Source organism: Brassica napus, chromosome C6 (assembly GCF_020379485.1).
Source record: "Brassica napus cultivar Da-Ae chromosome C6, Da-Ae, whole genome shotgun sequence".
Lineage (NCBI taxonomy): Eukaryota > Viridiplantae > Streptophyta > Magnoliopsida > Brassicales > Brassicaceae > Brassica > Brassica napus.
The window spans coordinates 23,723,909-23,747,300 of NC_063449.1; the positions used below are offsets into that span (position 1 = coordinate 23,723,909).

The following is a 23,392-nucleotide window of genomic DNA, read 5'->3' on the forward strand; positions in this document are numbered from 1 at the left end:
GGGCTTAAGAAAGGCGGTCAGAGGCATAAATATAGGTGGCATTATCGGGGAAGAAGCCCCCATAACCCAGAAATTGGACGATCAAAATCTCTGAAAAGATCTTGCTTGTGAATCCCTAGCTCCCCCACCCCTCTCGGATCGCCATGTCGATGACTCCGTCCAAGGTCGCCGGCCATACCCGGTTCTTACTCGAGCACTTTAATGATTCCGATGTCGACTCAATCGCCCAAGAGATCTGTCAGGTAGCCTCTCTGTTGCTTTCAAGTGGCTGTCTGCTTCTTATTTTCTTATAATTATAATTTAGATTATATCCTCTGTATTTGGTCGAGTCCCTACGCCGTGCTCTCAGATCAGCAAAGTTCAATCCCTAGGAGAAATGCCCTTTTGAGTTTCGTTTTGCTTTGCTTGTTCATTTTTGGCAGTTGGTTGATTATGGTGTTGAGGCAAGCATCCCAGTGCTCAAGACGTGCGTAGATTGCTTCACCGTCCGGAGAAGCCACCCTAATACGCTGCAGCTTGAGAAGCTGTTAGCCTTGGTCTTCAAACGTGTCCTCAAATTGTCTAATCTCGGAACCCTGCTTTCTCACGCACTCCAAGATGCTGACGTCACTCCAGAATTCGTTCATGATTTGGCAACTGCATTGGGCTTTTCAGTCTCTGATAAGATTACCTTTGCTCTGGCCCTGGTCGATTTTGAAACTTCTCATGCTAAGACTAGTGGTAAAATAAGATATCATTTTGAGCTTTATTCTTCCCATTCTCCTCCTTAATGATCGTTTTTTTTTTTGCAGGACGAAACTTATTATTGGCGGAGATTGAGCAACTCTGTGCTAACAATGGCCAGATTGAGTCAACTGAGCAAATTCAGAACGTTGTTTTGTTTCTCCAGACATCCGAAGACCTCTCCGGGCATTTGGAGTCCTTCCTACAGCTTCTGTCTTCCTCTCAACCTAGAGATGACTTGTCTTTTGCACTTACGCCTCTCCTTTCTCAACACAGGTGTGTGGCTTTCCTCTCTTATCTCTTTTCCGGTCCATTTGTTCAGATTGTAAGACTCTAAGCTTTTCTCTTGTGATGTAGGAGCATTGATTCTGCTGAGAACGACTATGATGCTATCCTCACTGAAATCGATAAGGAAATTGCTGTTGGAGATCTCATTGGAGAATTAGGCTGTGGTTTCACTGCTGATGCCCAACAATGCAAACAGCTCTTGTCTAGTTTCGCACCCCTAAGAGAGGCTACTATCTCAAGAATTCTTGGTCATGTGGCTCGTACCTCTGCTGATCTTGAAGATAATCACACCACCTTTTCAACATTCAGTCTGGCCGTTGGTTGCTGCATTCCAACTGATCTGCCCACGCCAACGTCGTGGAATGTTGATATCTTGATTGAAACAATCAAGCAGCTTGTAAGTCATCTTAAACCCTAGTTTATACTCTGTTAAATCAATATCGTTTATATCTTCAAGACTTCCTTTCAGTATTTATATTAATCCTTTTGTGACTAGTGTGCATAATCATCTTTTTTTTTATCAATGGATTTAATGAATCATGTAGGTTACTGGTTCATTTTTATTTGGTTCATGCTTTTAAGTTTTTCTGCTAAAGCAGGCTCCTGGCACAAGCTGGAGGAAAGTAATCGAGAATCTCGACCATAGTGGATTTGACATCGCTAATATGGAGTCTTTCTCGTTTTTCATGCGACTATATAAAACTGCTTGCAAGGTGTGTTCTCATACTCTCTAATTTGACTGGCCACTTCCACTGTTGTAGTGTTGTTTGAGCGTGTTAAACTGATTATTGCAGGACCCATTTCCTCTTGATGCTGTATGTGCTTCTGTCTGGAACAATATGGAAGGTCAATTATCCTTTCTTAAGCATGCAATAGCAGCTCCACCAGAAGTATTTACCTTTACGCATTCTCCAAGGAAGCTGGTGAGATACCACACGTCTGTGAGCTGTTCGTTCTTGATACTGCCACTATTCTGACCTTCTGTTTTCCAGGCATATATTGATAATATCATGCACAGCCATGATCAACAATTAGGAGTTTCCAATCAAGCATGGCTCTCTCTTGATCTCTTAGATGTACTCTGCCAACTGGCCGAGAGAGGTCATACTGTTTTAGTTAGTTCGATGCTCCAGTATCCACTCACACATTGTCCTAAAACATTGCTTCTTGGAATGACTCACGTCAAAGTAACTTTCCTTGACTGGTGTTTGGTGTTGTATGCTCGTAACCTTGACTTTTTTCGTTTGGCTAAGTATGATAACCCTTTGTTGTAGACCGCCTATAATCTCATCCAGCGAGAGGTGGTATCTGCTATTCTTCCAGTGCTAATAACGAATTCCCAGGATAGTGGTTTCATTCTCAAGCTCTGGCATCAGAATGCTGAGCTCGTTCTGTGGGGGATTTTAAATGCCCAAAATCTTAAATCAGACGGCATACTCAGAATAATTGAAATCTTCCATGAGCTTAAGGTGACAATGTTGTATTAAAAATTTGTGACAGTTACATATGATTTGTTCCTTACATTAGATTCTCTGTACCTATGAACTAATCATTGTGGTTTTAATTTCATTTCAGATTTTCTCTGTTGTTTTAGAATCAGTTCCAGTCTCATTCAGCATCAGATTGGCAGTCCTTGCCTCACTGAGAGGCTTTTTGGACATTGAGAACTGGTTGCCAAACTGTCTGTATGTGTATAAGGACCTCTTTGCTGAGGTAACATATTTTCTCACAGTTAAAGTTCTATTACTGTAATATTTTTAGGGATGAGGATCGTATCTAACATTTAAAATTAATGTTTTTCCATCTTCAGGAGTGTCTCAAATTTGTCAAGTATGTGCATTTTAGCGAATCAGAGGATTTTACTTCCAAGCATTTTCATCCTTCGGATCCTTTATCAGATCTTCATTTGGATGCAACGACTTTGCTTTTGAAAGTTAGTTAGGATCCTTTATTTGGCTAGTCTGTTGCTTCATGTCTATTGGGATTAATTTGTTCGAACATTATTCCAGGTTTTGAAAGCTCATGATAATGTGATTACTTCATCTCAACTAGTCGAAGAGATGGAAAAGGTCAATTCAGCAATCTTGGATTGTAATTCGAAACTGCAGAATGGGGAGGCTAAAGATTCCTCAGTTCCCAGTCCATACGGAGAAGATGTTGAGGAGGAAGCCAACGCTTATTTCCATCAAATGTTTTCCGGTCAGTTGAGTGTTGATGCAATGGTTCAAATGCTATCTCGATACAAGGAGTCTTTGGTTCAAAGGTTTGATAATGGCAAACTATACATTGTTGATATTTAATTTATCATGTCAAGTTTGCCAGCTTCACATTCAAAAAGAAAATCATGATTTTATGTTTGACAGGGAAAAATCAATTTTTGAATGCATGATTGCTAATCTGTTCGAGGAGTATCGTTTTTTCCCCAAGTATCCCGAGAGGCAGTTGAAAATAGCTTCCGTCCTCTTTGGTGAGTGGGTCTTCTATAGGATGTTTTACTTTATGTAGTGGGAGGATGCCGTAATTTAGTTTGTTCATGCTATTGTGTCTAGTCCTCAACCAGGGCAACCACTTGCCAAGTTTGTTATGCAAAATGATGATGTTTCAGAATAATTTCTTGAATTTGAAAATTACCAGTGATATGTTATTTGAGCATCTCTTCTTCGATTCTGTTTCGACCTGTACAAATTTCAGGTTCTGTTATTAAGCACCAGCTTGTTAGTTCCATCACACTGGGGATGGCACTGCGTCTAGTCTTGGATTCTTTGCGTAAGCCTGCAGATTCTAAAGTATGGATTTTGTTGTGAATTTATTCTGTCTGCCGGCCTTTTTTTTCACTGTAAGAGATCTGTCATCTTCTTTCTTTCCTGATTCCTGCAGATGTTTCTGTTTGGAAGCAAAGCCCTGGAACAGTTCGTGAATCGTCTTGTTGAATTGCCTCAGTACTGCAACCATATTTTGCAAATATCTCATCTGCGTAGTACTCATCCCGAGTTAGTCGCTGTTATTGAACAAGCACTTTCAAGGATATCATCTGGTAATTTGGAATCAGATGCTTCGTTTTCGCACCCTGGTCCTTCACAGTCTCTCCCTGGAAATGGCGAGGTATAATGTTGATATAAAAGTATAATGTTGATATAAAAGTTTTCTTTTGACTGTCTACGCGCCTGAAGGTCTATTTTGATATCTTCTTGTCAGTACTTGTCTTGCCGTTCTTAGGTATTTTAAAAATCGCTAGAGTTATCTATTGAAAACGGGAAGAAATGCTTTATCTTTTCTATTTCCATTCTCATGAAAATGTTTAGGTCAGCTCTGCAGCAGTTATATAGATACTATAAACTTCTCGTTGTCTCAATATCTTTCTTGACCGTAAATTGACTTCCAGAACTAAGGCGAAAAGGAAATTAACACATTGTTTCTGTTTTTTTTTTAAATATTGTCAGTTTAGTGTTTCTGGAATTGGCCAGTCTCCACTCCAACTTCCTTCTCCTGTACAGCCTCAACAGAAAAATGAAGTGCATATTGATGACCGCAGCAAAGTGCCAAGTGTGCCATCTATCGAAACAAAGCCACTTCTGCCCTCGTCATCTAGCAGTTCTGCTGATGTTTCTGTCATTCCTAAGGTGATTGCCTTCTCTTCTGTTTTCTTATAGGTGGGTTGAGGAGTTTGTAATCTTACTAGTAATCCTTGCAGAATCCTGGCATTTCGACTTCTTCATTGACCTCAGCTGGTTTTGTTCGTCCAGCTCGTGGAGCCACATCAACGAGTAATCTCTAGTCGACTTAATTTTATAACTATTCTTTTAAAAATATGATAGAAAATATAGTTGTGTTCCTATGGAGAGAAGAAATAATTTTAATACTCGATTATCACAGGGTTTGGCTCTGCTTTGAACATAGAAACCCTGGTTGCAGCAGCAGAGAGAAGGGAAAACGCAATAGAGGTACCTTCTATGCTGTGCATCTAGTTAGCTGTGCATACATTTTGAATTATTCGCTTTTGGTTACATTGCATAATGAATTGTCAGCATGCCAGCTGTCTACTATCTAGTATGAATAATAAGAATAAGTCTTTCTTTTCAGGCTCCACCTTCAGATGTCCAGGACAAAATATCTTTCATAATCAATAATATCTCTATAGCTAACATTGAATCTAAAGGGAAAGAGTTCGCTGAGATTTTATCTCAACAATACTATCCTTGGTTCGCACAGTATATGGTTATGAAAAGGTACGGATGGTTGTCTTTTATGTTTGCAGTTTATGTGAGGTTTCCTGTGTGCTCTTCTTATTGTTTTCCTGCGTGTGTTAAATTCCTGATAGAGCGAGCATCGAGCCCAATTTTCACGATTTGTACTTGAAGTTCTTGGACAAAGTTGATTCCAAGCTGTTGTTTAAGGAGATACTCCAAAATACATACGAAAATTGCAAGGTAATGATTTGTTGTGATGGGTGTTATTTCTGTTTAGCAATTTTTTCACTTCCTTACATTCTTTGGTTGTGCAGGTTCTGTTGGGTTCAGAGCTCATAAAGTCAAGTTCTGAAGAGCGATCTCTGCTTAAAAATTTAGGCAGCTGGCTTGGAAAGTTAACGATTGGAAGGAATTATGTTTTAAGGGCGCGAGAAATTGATCCAAAATCCTTGATTGTGGAGGTTCTTGCTTCTATTTCCTTCAAACTTGTTATTTGTAGATAATGAAGTTTGTTTCTCTTCTCCATTTGCAGGCGTATGAAAAAGGGTTGATGATAGCAGTCATTCCATTCACTTCGAAGGTTGGTGATGGTTGACTATTTTTCCTAGCTGTTACAGGGTTGATGTCCTGAATTCTAATTTTCGGTTACTGCAGGTTCTGGAGCCATGCCAAAACAGTATTGCGTATCAGCCTCCCAATCCTTGGACAATGGCTATACTCGGGTTGCTTGCTGAGATTTATTCGATGCCAAACCTAAAAATGAATCTGAAGTTTGACATAGAGGTATCTGTTTTAGTAGTGAATTTAGAAAGACGATTGTTCCTCTTGAGAAGCAACGAGTTGTTTTACATCTTTTTTCTGCGTGTATTCAGCGTCTTATTCTCTTCTTTCTGTTCAGGTTCTATTCAAGAACCTTGGTGTTGATTTGAAAGAAGTAGCGCCAACTTCCCTTCTAAAGGATCGGAAGAGAGAAATAGATGGGAATCCTGATTTTAGTAACAAAGATCTTGGAGTAGCACATATATCTCAGTCCCAGATGATCTCGGAGCCTAAAACAATTTCTCCTCTTAAGCAAATAGATCTACTTCTTGATGTTGCAAATTCATCTAATACAGACGCTCCCTCGCAGTTATTGTCACAGGTTACTTTTTGTTATTGACCTATAGTGTCAGTCTTTAGTTATGAAAAATATTTAGCTCCTTGCCTTTTCTTTTCAGTATGTAGCCCCTCAACGTGCTTATACTAATACTTCGGTGGAAGACGAAAAAGTTGTAACTCTAGGCTTGTCTGATCAGCTCTCGTCCCCACAAGGACCGTTCCAGTCGACTCCTCCCTTTTCTGTTAGCCAGGTATGATTATCATTCTATGAATGTCGATCAAAGATTCAAAGTTATTGGTTCAAACTGCTTCAACTATTGATATGATGGTCAGCAGCTGTCAGCAGCACTTCCGAACATTGGAAATCTTGTTGTTATCAATCAGAAATTAAGCGGATTTAGTAAGCACTTTCCATTTCAGAGGTTTGTGACTAATGGTCTCCTACTGGTGAAATCATTATGTATGTAGTGCATTGAAGGTATTTTATTTGACATTCTAAACTTTTGTTCATTGTCAGAGTGGTACCACTTGCCATGGACAGAGCCATCAAGGAGATTGTGTCTGGTGTTGTTCAGCGAAGTGTTTGTATTGCTTGCCAGACAACAAAAGAGCTTGTGCTCAAGGTAAGGCAATCTGAACTTGCCTGCCTTTCTTTTAGCTTCTTGTTTCGAATACTTTCCTTATCCCCATTCGTTTTCCATCATCTTCACTCCACAGCTAAAATTATTTGCTTCCCATCTATCACAAGCGTCAGTTTCTAGATCAGTTTTGCAGTATTGCGTGTATAGTTTGTTGCATCTCTTGTTTTCTAAAGCAAACAATCTCCTGGTTTTAATCCTGTATATTTATCGTACCTTCATTTTCTTCTTGAACTCCAGGATTATGCCTCGGAACCAGATGAGACACGTATATATAATGCAGCTCACTTGATGGTTGCTAGTTTAGCTGGGAGTTTGGCTCATGTGACGTGCAAGGTTTTTCCTGCTTATGAGGCTTTGATTCTTATGCTATAATATTCAACCAGCTCTGTTTTTCCTTTCTGATTTTTGTGCATTCTCTGGTATTTGTAGGAACCCCTGCGCACTTCAATTTCGGGTCATCTACGTAATTCGCTACAGGGTCCGAATATTAATAATGAAGCTCTTGAACAAATTGTTCAACTTGTCACCAATGACAACCTTGATTTGGGTTGTGCTGCCATTGAGCAGGCGGCTACAGAGAAGGTTTGTGTTAGATATTAGATCCCGATTTTCTGTTCCATCTTTTAGCTTATTTTATTTTTAAAATAAACGGAATAGAGTGCAGGCACTTCCCTTTACTGAGGAGAAAGCCTTCTTGTTACTTCTTTGTCTATGGATGAGCCTCCCTTTTAAAGTTTAGTCATATATTTATGTCCGTGCCCGTACAGGCAATACAAAATATTGATGCGGACATTGCCCAGCAATTATCGTTGCGGAGAAAGCATAGAGATGGTGTTGGGTCCTCCTTTTTTGATCCAAACATGCGAACGCAAAATTCTGGCAGTTTTATACCTGAGTCCCTCAGCCCAAAACCGGGACAATTGTCCCTTTCTCAACAGCGCGTTTATGAGGTACTGTTTTGAACTGTTAGTTGCCTATGTTATATTTTGTATTTGTATAACTAAGCGATACATGTACATTTTTAGGACTTTGTTCAACTTTCTTGGCAAAAGCAGTCAGCCCAAACTTCACACGGTTTATCCGTTGCTTCAAGCTCATCCGGCGATGTTGGGCTTGGTAATGGTTATGGTCCAGTATCAGGAAAAAATGCTTCGGACTTCGAGTCTAGTGCTGGAAATGATCGGACGGATATGGCCTACCGGGCATCAGATACTTCTATGGAGGGTTTTCAATCCTCTCCAATTTCACTTTTAAGGTGCTTTGCTGTCGCATATGGATAAAACTGTTTACATTTCTTCTCTCGTTCTGCACAGCTGATATGTTGACATTTTCATCTTGCCTCTATCCAAAGCTCACAAGTTGATCCAGCAGCCGGTCTTCAATTCTCTAAATCCCTTTCGACCTCTGAATTGAGCCTGGTTGAGTCCTCCGAGGCCGCTATGAAAGTGAGAGTACTGTCTTTTTTTTTTCAGTTTTTGACTCCTTGGGTTAATATTGAATTACTAAGTTGTGCTTTCTATTTATACACAAGGAAACTGGATCATCATTGCAAACGTTGACTTCATCTGCTACCATGGAGCGTCTTATTGGAAATAATACTCCACAGCCTTCTCTGTCCACGAGAGATGCATTGGACAAGTATCATATTGTTACTCAGGAGGTTAGTACAATAGCAATTATGTTTTTTGAAAACCAATTTTGGGGTCTCTATATCGCATGTGATTGACTTCTTTAACCTGTTTCAGATGGAGAACTTAGTGGCTAATAATGCAGGAGATGATGAAATTCAGGTACTTGATTTCCTAGTGCCTAAGTGGTTGTAGTGAAGTATCGTTTTCCATTTATGCTCACCTAGAAGTAATGGAATCATGAGTTAATGTTTTAAACCTTTTTTAATTTATGCAAATGGTTATTGTGGTTTCATCTGATGTCAAATTAAATAATGATCTCATTGATTTTCCAGGCTGTAGTTTCTGAGGTTCCTGAAATCATCCTCAGATGTATAAGCAGAGATGAAGCAGCGTTAGCTGTTGCTCAAAAAGCTTTCAAGGCTCTTTATGAGAATGCATCAAGTAACCTTCACATCAGTGCTAACCTAGCAATTCTTGTGGCTATTCGTGATGTTTGCAAGCGTGTTGTTAAAGAGCTCACTAGTTGGGTATGTCAACGACTTGTTCAAGATCCAAGTATTCATTTACTTTACTTCATACTTCATATGTGCTTTAATTTCAGTTGCTTCTGATATTTCTCCAAATATGCCTGTATTTCCTGGCATATCAAATCATATAAGTAGTAGATTATCTCCCATAGTGGAGCTACTGATAAAATATATGACGTGAACTTTCTTGAAACTTATGAGAATTTTTTCTGGGATTTCCAGTTATGCTTATGTAACTTTCTTGAAACTTATGGACACAGGTGATTTATTCAGACGAGGAACGGAAGCTCAACAAAGATATTACTATTGGTCTTATCCAACGCGAGTTGCTTAACCTAGCGGAGTACAATGTCCACATGGCGAAGCATCTTGATGGAGGGAGAAACAGTATGCTGAACAACAAATATTTGTGTGATTGTATTTTCAAAAAAGTTGTAAATGAAAGTTGCTAATTATTTGTTTGCTGTGCAGAGAGCGCCACTGACTTTTCTATTTCTCTACTCCAATGCCTGGTCACTGAGAAGTCGAGTGTCATTTCAGAGCTACATAGCCTTGTTGATGCACTGGCCAAGGTTACAATTTTAACTTTATCCGGCGGTTGCTATTGCATTCTTGCATATTCTTTTTCAGTTCTACGATTAATAAGACCTCTTCTAAATAATGACAATTAATAGGTGTGTCAAAACACAACTTGGGATTATGTTAAAAAAAAAACCTTTTTTTGCTAAACTGACAGATCGTGATCGTGTTTAGGTTAACATTTTGTCTGGATGTTATATTTTGCATGTTTAAGAAATTGGCGTTATCACATGGTGACCTTGCGCATTTGTTTTCCTTGTTTGGCTGTAGCTTGCGGCAAAATCTGGATCTCCTGTCTCGTTGCAACAACTCATTGACATCATACGAAATCCGGTTACTAACACAAGTGGTCTCAGTGATAGTGCAACTGAAAACGAGATCAATGATATGCAATCAAAGGATGAAAAGGTTTGAAATGATTTCATTACCCATGTTGCTTGTAATCACTCTGTAAATTCATTTGCCATGTTGGCTCTGTTATCAGGTTGTATGCAATACCATCGCTAACACAGAAGATAATACCAGCTTTGAATATGTGGAATCAGGTTCTACGGATTTCCGGAAACGGGTAATTTTTCTGCATGTTACTAGCTTGAAGAATTTTGCATTTTTTCTTGAAATTGGGAATTGCATAAACCTAAAAATTTTCACTTGCAAAAGAGTAAATCAAAAGCTGAAATGTTTGCCCCAGCACAATCAAGTTGCAGGCTATAAATAACGATTTGTGTTTCTGTGTAGCTACTATCATCACTAAATTTTCATGTTTTTCTTCATAACGGTTGTGATGTGTGTATATGAAATATAATTTCCACGATAATGCTATTTTCTCCATTAAATATAGATATATGTGTTTACTTATCTCTTCAGTTCTATGTTTGATACAAACATCTCTTGTATGTGTTTTTCATCTTCTTCTTTTCTTGGGATGGTTCGGCAGGTGTCCACGCTTTTTAAAAACTGGTATCAAGTCTGCGAAGTTTCGGGTGCAAATGAAACCGCTTGTTCAGAATATGTCTTGCATTTGTATCAGACTGGACTACTTAAGGGAGACGATACAACAGAGAGTTTTTTCCGAATTCTTCTGGTGATTTTAACCTTTTAAGTTTTCTTAGCATCTACTTTTTTTAAAATTTTGAAAGACCTAATTATTTATTTGATTGTTCTGTTTAGGAACTTTCTGTTGCTCATTGTATATCTTCTGAAGAAATTAGCTCTGGTGCTGTGCAATCTCCTCAGCAAGCTCAGAGTCCATCATTCCTTATCATCGATATTTTTGCAAAGCTTGTTTTTTCGATCTTGAAGGTAAGTGCTCATGAGTTTTTTTTATGTCGGGCAGCGCGGATGAGTAAGCCCAAGATTCATTGCCGGCTAAGTTGTTTTCTTTTGTTTTGTATTTATTCAGTATTTCCCTGAACAAGAGTCTAGCAGCAAGTTTTTTCTTCTTTCGGAGGTTAGGGGGACACCTTAACTTAAAATAAATTCGACTTTTAGTATTATTGGTGGAAAAAGTGAGTGGGTTTGATATTAATTACTGGTTGCAGATCATGGCTGTCACTGTGAGATCTATTCAAAAGGACGCAGAAGATAAAAAGGCATCACTCAGTCCAAGACCATATTTTAGATTGTTCATCAACTGGCTGCTGGACTTATGTTCCCTGGATCCTGTGACTGATGGTGCAAACTTTCAGGTGCGTGCGTGCGTTTTCTTTTCCTTTGAAGTAGTTGCTATTTATTGCTATCACTAACATCCATCGTTTATTTCAGGTTCTAACAGCTTTTGCTAATGCATTCCACGCATTGCAGCCTCTGAAGATTCCCGCTTTCAGGTTAGAACAGAACGCTTTTTCATTAAAAGTGGAAATTCCTGTGTCGTCGAATGAGATTCATGTGGTTAACATATGTATCTTCTTTTCTTTGGTTGATCAAATTGTGTGTTTTATATTATTTTTTTTTTCAGCTTTGCATGGTTAGAGCTGGTCAGCCACAGAAGTTTCTTGCCCAAGCTACTTACAGTAAATGGACAGAAAGGTTGGCCATATGTTCAACGCCTGCTGGTAGACTTACTCCAGTTTCTTGAGCCATTTTTGAGAAATGCGGAACTCGGAGGACCGGTTTGTAGCTTTCTTCTTTCTTTGTAATGCATATGCAGTAAAACACTGAGGATGGTAACTTAAAAGTGGTTTGTATGCAGGTTCATATCCTATATAAAGGGACGCTGAGAGTGTTGCTGGTGCTGCTTCATGACTTCCCAGAGTTCCTCTGCGATTATCATTTTACTTTCTGTGATGTGATTCCTTCAAGTTGCGTACAAATGCGAAATATTATACTAAGTTCTTTTCCACGGAACATGAGGCTTCCAGACCCATCTACCCCAAATTTAAAGGTTTAAGATTTGATTGATAGTGCTGCAGCATATGTTCATTATTTATTTGTAAAGCTGATATATATCTTGTTAACTGCAGATTGATTTGCTGCCTGAGATAGTAGAAGCTCCGTGTATTCTATCTGAGGTTGATGCTGCGCTAAAAGCAAATCAAATGAAGAATGACGTGGAAGAGTATCTCACTGTAATAGATCATCTGATTCTTCATTTGAATTATGATTTCTCCCTTTGGCAGGATTAAATATACCATTATATTATTTTGCTGCAGTCGAGGCAACATGATACAACTTTCCTAAGTGAGTTGAAGCTGAAGCTACTTGTCTCGTCCAGCGAGGCTAGTTCAGCTGGAACTCGTTACAATGTACCATTGATCAACTCGCTGGTGTTATATACTGGAATGCAGGTATGGTTCTGACATTACTAATACTGGAATGCAGCCTTAGTTTTTACTAAAAGGAAAATAAATGTATATTCTTCTTACAGGCTATTCAGCAGCTACAACAGGCGGGTGAGACAGGGGCTCAAAATGTGGTGGCCTTGCATATGTTCAAGTATTTAAGTGTGGAGCTTGACACAGAAGGGCGGTATCTGTTCCTAAATGCAATCGCCAATCAGCTTCGATATCCAAACAACCACACTCATTACTTCTCCTTCATCATGCTCTATCTCTTCTTGGAGTCTGACCAGGTGGTCATACAGGAGCAGATAACAAGAGTGTTGCTGGAAAGGCTAATTGTGAACAGGCCGCATCCATGGGGACTCCTGATAACGTTCATAGAGCTCATAAAGAATCCAAGGTATGGCTTCTGGAAACATGGCTTCATCAGGTGTGCTCCTGAGATTGAGAAACTCTTTGAATCGGTGGCCAGATCATGTGGTTGTCTCAAGCCCCTTGACGAGGGAATTGTCTCCGCCGGGTGGGTCTCGGAAAACTCTCATTAGCTTTTTCAATTTCGTATTATGAATATGTATATGCATCATTCATTCCATTTGGGATTATGTTGTAACAATAGATTATATGCATTTTATTTAGTTTATTAATTTATGTCAAAATATCACCGAAAACTTTTTAGTTTTGAAAATGTAAACATGTTGAAGTTTAGTTCTACCTTCACTTCTGGGAGTTATTCGTTAAAGATAATTGATGGGGCAGTTACATATTTATTCTTATTTGAAACACGTGTTAAGTATTGGAAACAAAAAAGAAACCTCCTCTATAACTACTCGTCTATCGTGGGAGATAGACTCACCCTTGAAATCTATTTCCACCTCATTTCTAAAACCCACTACATTCCTTAGCACCTCTGTCTCTGTAACGATGTATCTTCCCCTATGTTTACTATATATATTTGAGACTATTTTATACTCATGGTTTATTGTTGTTGTTCTAATTCACAAATAAGACAAACAATAAAAGAGTGTGAAAGTTTGTGTGTTTCAATAAACATATATTGCTTCAGAAGTAGTCACACAACAACAATTATATATTTTACTTATGCTGTGTTCAATGAGCTCATCTTTCAACAGAAAGCGTTATGACTAGTTTGGTTTTGTCTTTTCTTCTTTCGGATCTCCCATGCAGCTTCTCAATATATATGGAAATACACTACTTAGATGCTTTATCTTGTATAGGTGTTAGCTAACCACGCCTTGAACATAATTCAACAAGAGGTTCAGGTAAGCAAGAAGACACAATTGAAAATATATAATATAATCCAAAATATAACAAAAATACATAATTTTCTAAAATAATTAGGAAATATTCATAAGAGTAAAATAATAAAATTCATTTATGATATTGTTTTTCACTTTTCACCAAACCAAAATCAACAATTTTTTTTTGTCAATTTAAACTATTTTTCCTTTTTGATCACTAAACTCAAATCAATAGAAATTGACAAAAAAATTGAAGAAAAACCATAAACAGAAAATAATACTTAATCAAAATTATGTTTTAAAATACAATAATCAAAAACAGAAAGTAACAAGACAGAAATAAAACAGTAACCAAAACAATTGTTCTTATTATATAAACAAGAAATCTAAAGTAATTTCATCCAAATAATTGTGTAAAGTTACAAAATAAACTTATGTCATAAATTCCAAAAAAATCATCAAGCACAATATCCTCCTTAGAAGAAGAAATGTTTATACGCGTAGCGCGACCTGCGATTAAGATTACGTTTGTTTACGTGTCGCGTGACTTGCGACTTGCGACTAAACCTGCGACCTGCGACTAAAACTATGTTCGTTTACGTGTCACGCGGCCTGCGATCTGTGACCTGCGACCAGTCGCGCGATCAAAATTTTCTTAATTCTTAGTCGCTGTTTTTTCGGGCGACTTAAATGGGAACCCGCGACTGGTCGCGCGATCAGTCGCGCGACATCAAAACGAACAACAACCTGCGACTTGCGACTTGCGACCAATCGCAGATCGCATGTTACGCGACAGCAAAACGAACAACAACCTGCGACCTGCGATCAGTCGCAGGTCGCATGTCGCAGGTCGCAGGTCGCACGACATGTAAACGAACACGGCCTAAGATCCCACATAACTTGGGTTCGATGACCACCTGCGACCTCTTTAATTGTTTTTGAAACCAGTCTAATTCACTCACGGGTCTGCCACCGAGCAGAGTGAGCTGCTTACTGAAATGTAAAATCAGTTTGATAAATTATTGCATCAGTCCAAACATCTTAACTTCCAAAGGCTTGGTAAAGTCGTATGGACAAATTCGTTAAATATCTTATTTGGGTATTTGTTGTGGTTCACTTGAGTTGTTATAACCTTTAAAAGAATTGTTCCATTATATTTGATAAATTAATGGATAGATGTAGACTTGGCAAAATATTAAGTAGCGCAAAGGTACAATGTTGGTCCAATAATCAACCATATACTAAAACCCAAACCCCACAGAGGAAAGCAAAAGAGATCTTCAATTAACATAGAAAATGGAAACAAATGTAAAATATGACTGATAAGACTAATATAGAGACACAAGAGAGAATCTTCTATTCATAACAACCTACTAGATATACTATCTTCCTTGCATTACACCAAATAACCAACAACAACAACAACAAAACCTAGGAAGATTGGATCTTTTCTTCTACCAATTCCAAATATCTGCTCTAACATTTCTTGATTTTAATTCAGGATTGTCCAGAAGCAGAGCTTGATGGACAAAGATTCTTGTCATTGTTTGATCCACTAGGGTTCTTAGTTTTGGAGAGTTTCTGTTTGAGTTGAAACAAAAGCTGTTGGTTCTCTTGATTCAGAAGCTCAGCTTTCTTCCTTAGCCTCTCATTCTCTCTCATTATGTAACAGTTCTCCACGTATAGCTTCGAGTTTAGCCTCTCCATTGCTGGCTTTCTTTCTTCAAGAAACCAAAAAAAAATTATTGTAAAGATAAGACAAAAGAGAGTAATAATAATAAAATCAAAGCTAGCCTGTGTTATGATTATTGTTCACATTAAATCATTACATCACACATGGGTTGTGCAGCTTCACACGTCGGATGTGAGCTACACTAGGGAAGATTTTTCGTCGCATTTATTTTGTATTCGTCCAAAAATGTTAATTTCTTTCTTCTTTTAAAGAAAACAATGATCAAAGAGGGAAGAGCATGATTATAAATTGGTATGGATGAAAAAAGATAAAGAAAAGAGAGATAAAAACAAGTAATCATGATGATATGCAGTAATTATAAATGCCTTCACTTCGCTGCTTTTATTTGTATTGACAGAAAGTAATGATTATTTTTGAAACGCAACCAAGAGAGAAAAACACAGAGCAAGCTACAAAACAAAGATCATATGATAATATAAAATACAATTTATAACAAAATAAATAAAATCAGTTTTGAAATTCCACAGTGAGAACAAAGAGAAGAAAACAAATGTGTTAAAAAGAATAAAGAAATCTGACATTTTTTTGTTCTTTCGATTGCCTCTGTTTCAAAGAAAAAGATATAGATTAGAACTTTTCATCAGTTAGGGTAATAAAAAGATATAAAAAACTTTAAATAAGAAGAGGAGATAACTGATTTGTCGCCATGTTGCTTGCTTCTAGGTATGATGTTACTACATAGTTTCTCGACTTAACGTATATGTTCGCAAAAGGAACAGAAACAGAGCAAGAATATAAAACAGAACAACAAAGAAGAGGCTGAGTAGAAGAAACAAAGCAAAGAAAAAGTAGAATAGAGTAACGAAGAAGATAACAGAGCATATAGAGAAGAACCCATCTTGTGGTACAGCTTCTGGGAAGGTTGGTAAATCTTCTAGAAGATGCTGAAGAGAGATAGAGAAAAGGTTATACCTTCTGGGAAGGAGTGTTGAGACGCAGAGTAAACGAAAAGAGAGAGAGAGAAAGAGAGACAAAACTGTGTGTGTGGAAGGCAGAGGGACAAAGAGAACAAAGGGAGACACTGTCTGTTATATAGATCCCCAAAAGCTAGAGAGAGAAGGTTCTTTATCTCTCTTCTGACACAACAATCATACATTTGCGTTGTGTCTATGCATAGATGGCGGCCTCGAGTAGAGAGATGTGTGCATATTGCGTCATGTGAATGATTATTAAGAGAAGAGAGAGTGGGTTTCTTGCTTGGCTTGCTTTTCTTTCGAAATTGATCTCCAGGGATATTTTCGTAGTTGCAAAAGATCCTTCCCCAAGCCCTCTTCATCGTATCCATCCTCCAAACCGTAGGAAAATTCGTTAAAAGGGAACTAGTCCCAAGAGTACTTTTTGTAATAAAAGGCTAATTTTGTCATTGTAGTAGAGAAGGCCATCGACCTCTAAAGATTCGCAATGATGTTAAATATTGGTTCGAACCATCATCCTTCCTTCATTATTCAATTTTCAAACGTTTTGAACCATTTTTAATTTTTTTTTTTTCATTTCTCGGTTTGCTCAAAATTGGTATAGTTAATACTACACTCAACCATGGTTTAAGTTTAAATTTCTTAGGAATACAAAATCATTTTGTGCAAGAATAATGTTTGGAATTTGGACTTTTGGAGCTCCAGACCTAGAAAAAATAATCATGGATAATGGATTAGAAGTGTAGTAGAACGTGAAACATCGTATAAACAGTAAGGTACTTATTCTTATTCTATAACTCGTTCGTTTGCCCATAACTGTAAGAAGGAAAGAAATGACTACAAATTTAACGTTTTGTAAACGGGACTACATTTTCTTGTATTATCATCTTCTACGGCTTCTTTTAAACTTTTTCATGGAATAAATTCAAAAAAAAATATTTCTAGAATAAATTATTATGTTGATTTTTAGAAGTTAAACTGAACCGAAACACAATTAGTAGTATTTTGCAAATATTAGAAGTTAAAACTGAACTGAATCATAAAATGGACACTGATATACTGGTATTTTGCAAATGAGACACACATTATATCGTTTTAAATGTTTTCGGGTTGATAAAAAACAATTCGTTTTAGGTAATTGGATAGTTTCCACGCAAGTGTTATTGATTAGAGATGTATAGCGACGATTTTAAGAAGCCGTGATGTAAAGATATGTCGCTATAATTGGCTATGAGATGATTTCTCAAAGTTAGTTACAAACTGGCAAGTGCCAATTTTCCTACATACAATTTGTTGGTCCACAACGAAAGATTGGAAGTTTTTTTTTTTTTTTTGTCACAAATTTTATTAATTCAAACTTAAGGCGTTACAACATTTATAACCGGAGGTATGCTCGACGGTAAGATGAACAACAATAACACGGAAACAATAAAACCTAAGATAGAAATGTTACAAGGAGAGACTAGCTCGAAGTAGAGAGATCCGCGGATAATCTTCACTTGAATCCTTGAAACCACAGCTCGAAAGAGCTTTAGATAGTCTGAAAAGACGTTGAAATACCCTAGTGAAAGGGGTTTGAAGAGGAGTGGGAAACCAACTGAGGCTAGCGCACCCGTCAAACGAAAGAAATCAGCTCTACAACCGTCTATATTGCCTCGGGAGACTATGTGAATCTCAATACATCCGAGTAGCAAAAAGATCGATAAGCGAGATGGTGAGGCAGTTGAAATTCTTTTCTTCTCCGATTCCATTGGTGAATTTAACAGTGAAACAAACAGCATGGTTGCCATTGTCGGAGCTTGAGCAGCCGAAGTCAGAGACTTCATTAGAGTAGCTTGGTCAGAGAGAGTTGAACCATAAACTCCGGTTCTAGAGACCTCATCCGGAAGAGCAAAGGATGCCATACCCAAAAAGAAGAGGCTCATCGTGACAGTTATTGGCTCGTTGGTAGTGATGGCGAGCATCGACTTCCCCAAACAAACAATGACAAGCAGAGATAGGTGTATGAATTGGACCTTTGGCTGATGTGCAACAGTGGCAGAATCGATTGACAATTTTGACTTTGAAACCGAGTTCACCTTAGTAGACACGCTGAATATGATGAGATGTGATGATAGAGCAGAGGTTTTAAACGATCCAAGCCTTTGGACTTTGGAATTACCGTACCAGAACCAAGGAGACTTACTCAAATCAAAACGTAGCAACATGGCATCGACATGAAAGATTGGAAGTTTAAAGGGTTCAATTTATGGTATAGTTACATACAAAATTGAACCAGTCCGCCGCTGATCAAGGCTATATATAACAATACAAAAAATCACCGTTGTATAACCAATTGATTATCTTTTATTTACGTATAATATCTGCACCTTGCGCATGATAAATATTATATATATAAATTATTTTATGTATTATATATTTTCACATCTTATAAAATAATAAATATATATTAAATAATTAAAAGTCATTAACTATTACATATATAATTAAATTAATACGAACATATAAATCAATTTTATTAATCCAAACAATATTTTTTATTTGATAGGATATATAATTGAATTTAAATGATATTAACATATATAGTATACTTTTAATATTAATGTCTATTAAATAATGCTTTCTACTCATATGATTTTTTTATTATTTGTATTTTTTATAGCAAAAACCTTAAATTACTGTTAACAAAATTTTCATGAGGGATTAATAGTTTTAGTAATTTATAATTTAAAAAAAAATAAGTTGTCAATGTTTGTTCAAAGCTTTAATCAAAAAAATTATTCAAAGTAAATTTCGAAATTAAAGTATTTATCTATTTTATATGGTATATAGTTTAATTTAAAGCGATATATAACAATTTTAGTAATTTATAGTTATTTTCAAAAATTTAAAATATAGCATATACATAAAATATAATTTTTATTATATGGTTAATGTGGTTGTTTAATTTATTTTAATAGTTTAAAATTAAACAAATATGATAAAAGATACACTAATTTTTATCAAATTTTTATTATTCAAAATCATTAATTGTCATATATACTTTAGCTACATTAGCCAATTCTGTAATCTTTATTTAAGAAAATAATAAAAAAATATTAATAATGATTTTATAGTTATTTTAATAAAAAACTTGTTATATAATTAGATGAACCAACCTATTTCTCTAATGATTTTAAGAATTTAGTGATGACATGTTGATACAAAAATAAGTTAAAATATTTCTCGATTAATAAATAGGAGATTTGCGAGACCGCCTCGTTTTTAAATGTTTTATTATATAGATCCATAATTACATAAGAAACCACATAAAATAACACATACAACCAAACACATAATTAAAATTTAATAAGAACAATAAACAAAAGTATGACTTGCTATGTTTCTTCAACCCGCGAATAAACCGAATTGACAGCATCGGTTGGGTACAATCCCACCTATCGAGTCGCGTAAAGTTGCTTCCGGAAAACGTAGTCGACTGTGCGAATGAGGTTTTCGGGGAAAAGTAAACAATGATTCTGAGTCTTTTGCACCGTCTGTTAGACGGAACGGAGTTTACGGACCGAATGAGCGCGAATAGATGGTCCATTATCCATAGACGGTCGGGACATTACAGCGTGGATGGATCCAGTGCCGGCTCAATAGGGAGTGCGGGGGGTGCGACCGCTCCGGATCCGGTTCAAATCTTACAATATTAGGGGCCCTAATTATTTTCATTAGCATATCTGATTTAGATTTGAACAGTATTAAAACGTTGTATCACGAATTTTTCTAGTTAAATTATCAAAGAGAATATATATATGTTTGATGCTCGAGTCAAAATTTCAGGGAATTTTTACCAAGTTAAAAAATTAAACTTACTATAGTGTTATAAATCATGGTGTGGATTGCCATTAACCAGGTTCGGTCCGAGACCGGCCCAAAACCTAGAATATGGAGAGATGGCCGAAGCCTAGAGAGAAGAGAGAGAGAGCCAACTTCAAGAGAGAGAAAGGCGGCCACAAAGCTTGGAGAGAAGGAAACCCTTTCCTTTTCCTAGTAGATGTAATATTTACATTATTATGTATTAGTACTTTTCCTAATCCTAGTAAGTTTAGGTTTTGTATACTTTCCATTTATCTTCATCTTGTAATCATTATATAAAGGAACCTCTTTGATCATTAATAATAACACAGAAATATTCAGTCTCTAAACTCTCTATTTACAACACGTTATCAGCACGATAGACTCCAAAACCCTGAGACAAAACCTAACCTAAAATCCGTCACACATAAACCCTAAATCATGCGCAACTTAAGATCAATCTATCTCTCAAACCCTGAGGAACCAGACGACGCTCCACATATCAAATTGAAGCTCTTGACGAGACGAATCCATCAGCGCAAACCGTTCGTCGATCAGATCTCAAACGCGCCCACACTCGCAGAAACAATATGCGGCTCCGTCTTGGTCTTTTGGAACCCTAATCCCGAAGAACCCTAAATTGTTCTTGCTTGCGTTCCGGCTTGCAAACTCCGATCAAGCTCAACTACGATCAAGCTCAGCTTCAGACGTTCCCTGTCCGTGATCAACGTCCTCAGCCTCAGCTCAGCTTGCGTCCAGCTCAGACCAAATCCCCGACCAGACGCAACCGTCCGCGAGACGAAACAAGCTCGCGATAGCTCTCGGCAACGCGACCCTGACTGCACGCGTTCGTCTCAGCCTCATCTCGCGACCCCGACTGCACGCGTTCATCTCAACCTCATCTCGCGACCCCGACTGCAAGCGTCCGTCTCGACTCGAGACCCGATAGGAAGTAGACAGCTCGCGTCCGCGTCGCAGCTCGCGTCCGAGGTTCATCCGTTCATCTTGGAGGTCCGGTTTCTACAATCTGCAAAACAAAGGTAATTCAAAATCTGAAAACAAGAATCGAACCTGGTTGTTTTGTAAAGATTGAAACCCTAAAAGATAATCTCTACAACTAAAAGCCATAGGTTAAATAGATCAATCCCCTATGAGTAAATCGAAGCTCTATAAGTTTGATCTAAACCTAAGAACGAGATTGATACATTGATCAATTAAAATCAGAACCTTAAAGGTTTTTGAATCTCAAATCAAATCCCCTTGATCAAAGATCAAAGTTTTCGAAATCCCCTAAAACCCTAATTTTGGAAAATCGGTTTTTAATTTTGATTTGAAACATGAGTATTTGATTGATCGCCTAGAGCTATGATTAGGATTGTTTTAAAACTTGAATCTGAATCTTGTTTAAACTAAAACCCTAATCTCGAATTTTAAAATTCCTAATGACCTTGAAACCCTTAATCTTGATTGATATTTCTAAAGGCATTGAAACCTTAAATCTCTCATTACTTAAAGCTTGAAAGATTGATTTAAAGAATTTACATATTGAATGAGAGTTAGGTTGCTAGATTATTTAATTCTAAAACCTAATAGATATGCAACTAAGAAATAGGATTGAATGCATCTAGATTCTGTTTTGTATATGGTCGTGTGGCCTAATACATTGCTCACACTTGCGGCCTTGTGCCCTTGATTGATTAAAAGCCGTGTGGCTTAGTGTATATCAAAGTGACCGTGTGGCCTAGTATCCGGATGGTTATATAAACCATATTGCATCATGATCCGATCCTTAAGATCGTTGTATCTTATAATGGCCGTGAGGTATAAGCATCACAATGCAAAGCCGTAAGGCCTAAGCATCACAATACATGACCGTGTGGTCCAAAGTATCATAGAGAGACTTATGAAATCATATGCACTGATTATTTGAATTGGTTGCAAGAATTCTAAATCAAGAATTGATTGATAATAAGATTTCAGATGCCGAGATTTAACCCCATGGATTATGCCATTCTAAATCTCTCTGGAGAAAATTATCTAGAATTGGCAATGAACACTTCAGTTACCCTGAAATCAAGAGGACTCGGGAGGAGTATCATTCAGGGTGATTATGCAACTAGAAGTGAAAAGTTAAGAGTCATTACAATAATGCGCCATCATCTCACTAAGGAACTGGGAAATCAGTATCTACATATTGAGAATCCTCGTGATCTTTGGACATAATTAAAATCCAGATACACTATGGTATTATTACCAAAGGTCAAACATGAATGGATGAGTCTCAGATTTCAAGACTTTGAGACAGTGGCCGAGTTTCACTTTACCTTGTCCAGGGTCGTGTACCAACTGAGATTATGTGGAGAAGAGGTAACAGATAATGATTGTCTATTCAAGACATACTCCACATTCCATCCAGAAGATTTGTTGTCAAAACATATCAACATAGAAAGAGGTTCTACCACTTACAATGACCTGATCTCTTGCCTAACGGTGATTGAAAATGACAAGGTACTAAAGAAAAGCAGTGAGATGAAATATCCTGAGGAAATGGATCAAGATGAATCCAAGGCGGTCGTGTCCAATGCAATAGATGGACAGGCCGGCTTATCTATTTAACTAAGAGGGATCTCGACATTTTATTTTAAAGTCCTTGTGATTTGCTTTTAACCTACTTGATGGTTCACGATTTTATATATATAATAGAATTGATTTCGAATTCATTATCTTGTCTGGTCTTACTTGAACATATGAATGTTTTATTTGATAAAGAGTTGCCTAAAGGGCATAAAACCAAATAAGAAATCATGAATGGATATAGTAAGCATAGTAAAGAAACTATGGCTAAGGCACTGCCTTAAAAGGCACTATACACACCCAAAAGAACATGTGACCCATTGAAGTTATAATCTATGGTTTCCAAGTAGAAACAATGGGTAAGGAAGGAAACAAGTTCCTTTAGACTTTAAGAAGAAAAACGCCTAAGACCTTGAAAGAAAGTGGTCTAGACTATACCTATGATCTCTACTGATCAAAACTATGCTACAGATCAGTATGATAAAGAGGCAAGAGATGTGGTAACCATATTGAGATAACACCATGAAATTTTACACTATATGGCATGATAGGATTAGTCATCCTAAAGTCTAAACTTGATGCAAATATTGAAAAA

At 37.2% G+C, this 23,392-nt stretch overlaps 2 protein-coding genes across 3 annotated transcripts; one reads left to right on the forward strand and one right to left on the reverse strand.

The window, feature by feature from the left end:
- Window positions 1-13,171, forward strand: LOC106452420 (CCR4-NOT transcription complex subunit 1). Of its 2 annotated transcripts, none has more exons than XM_013894530.3 (48): window positions 1-242; window positions 423-720; window positions 792-999; window positions 1,081-1,408; window positions 1,608-1,724; window positions 1,806-1,934; window positions 2,004-2,198; window positions 2,286-2,480; window positions 2,587-2,724; window positions 2,822-2,944; window positions 3,021-3,274; window positions 3,375-3,478; window positions 3,703-3,797; window positions 3,889-4,113; window positions 4,452-4,631; window positions 4,703-4,775; window positions 4,885-4,952; window positions 5,092-5,237; window positions 5,330-5,438; window positions 5,513-5,659; window positions 5,731-5,778; window positions 5,853-5,981; window positions 6,097-6,339; window positions 6,416-6,547; window positions 6,633-6,718; window positions 6,814-6,919; window positions 7,175-7,270; window positions 7,367-7,519; window positions 7,705-7,887; window positions 7,963-8,192; window positions 8,289-8,382; window positions 8,469-8,597; window positions 8,683-8,727; window positions 8,901-9,095; window positions 9,356-9,482; window positions 9,567-9,667; window positions 9,945-10,082; window positions 10,159-10,242; window positions 10,612-10,758; window positions 10,845-10,976; window positions 11,077-11,124; window positions 11,216-11,362; window positions 11,439-11,500; window positions 11,632-11,785; window positions 11,866-12,057; window positions 12,137-12,241; window positions 12,326-12,460; window positions 12,541-13,171. In XM_013894530.3, exons 1-48 carry the CDS (start codon window positions 144-146, stop codon window positions 12,997-12,999), a joined length of 7,131 nt encoding a protein of 2,376 aa, XP_013749984.1. In that variant the 5' UTR covers window positions 1-143; the 3' UTR covers window positions 13,000-13,171. The 2 variants fall into 2 exon arrangements, with proteins under 2 accessions (XP_013749984.1, XP_013749986.1); XM_013894532.3 differs by having other exon boundaries at window positions 1,611-1,724.
- A 1,805-nt stretch (window positions 13,172-14,976) lies between these two features.
- Window positions 14,977-16,994, reverse strand: LOC106345448. Its single transcript, XM_013784653.3, has 2 exons — window positions 16,379-16,994; window positions 14,977-15,434 (listed from the first exon to the last, which is right to left on the reverse strand). The coding sequence occupies exons 1-2, from the start codon at window positions 16,749-16,751 to the stop codon at window positions 15,211-15,213; spliced, it is 597 nt and encodes a 198-aa protein (XP_013640107.1). The 5' UTR covers window positions 16,752-16,994; the 3' UTR covers window positions 14,977-15,210.
- Between the last annotated feature and the right edge of the window lie 6,398 nt (window positions 16,995-23,392).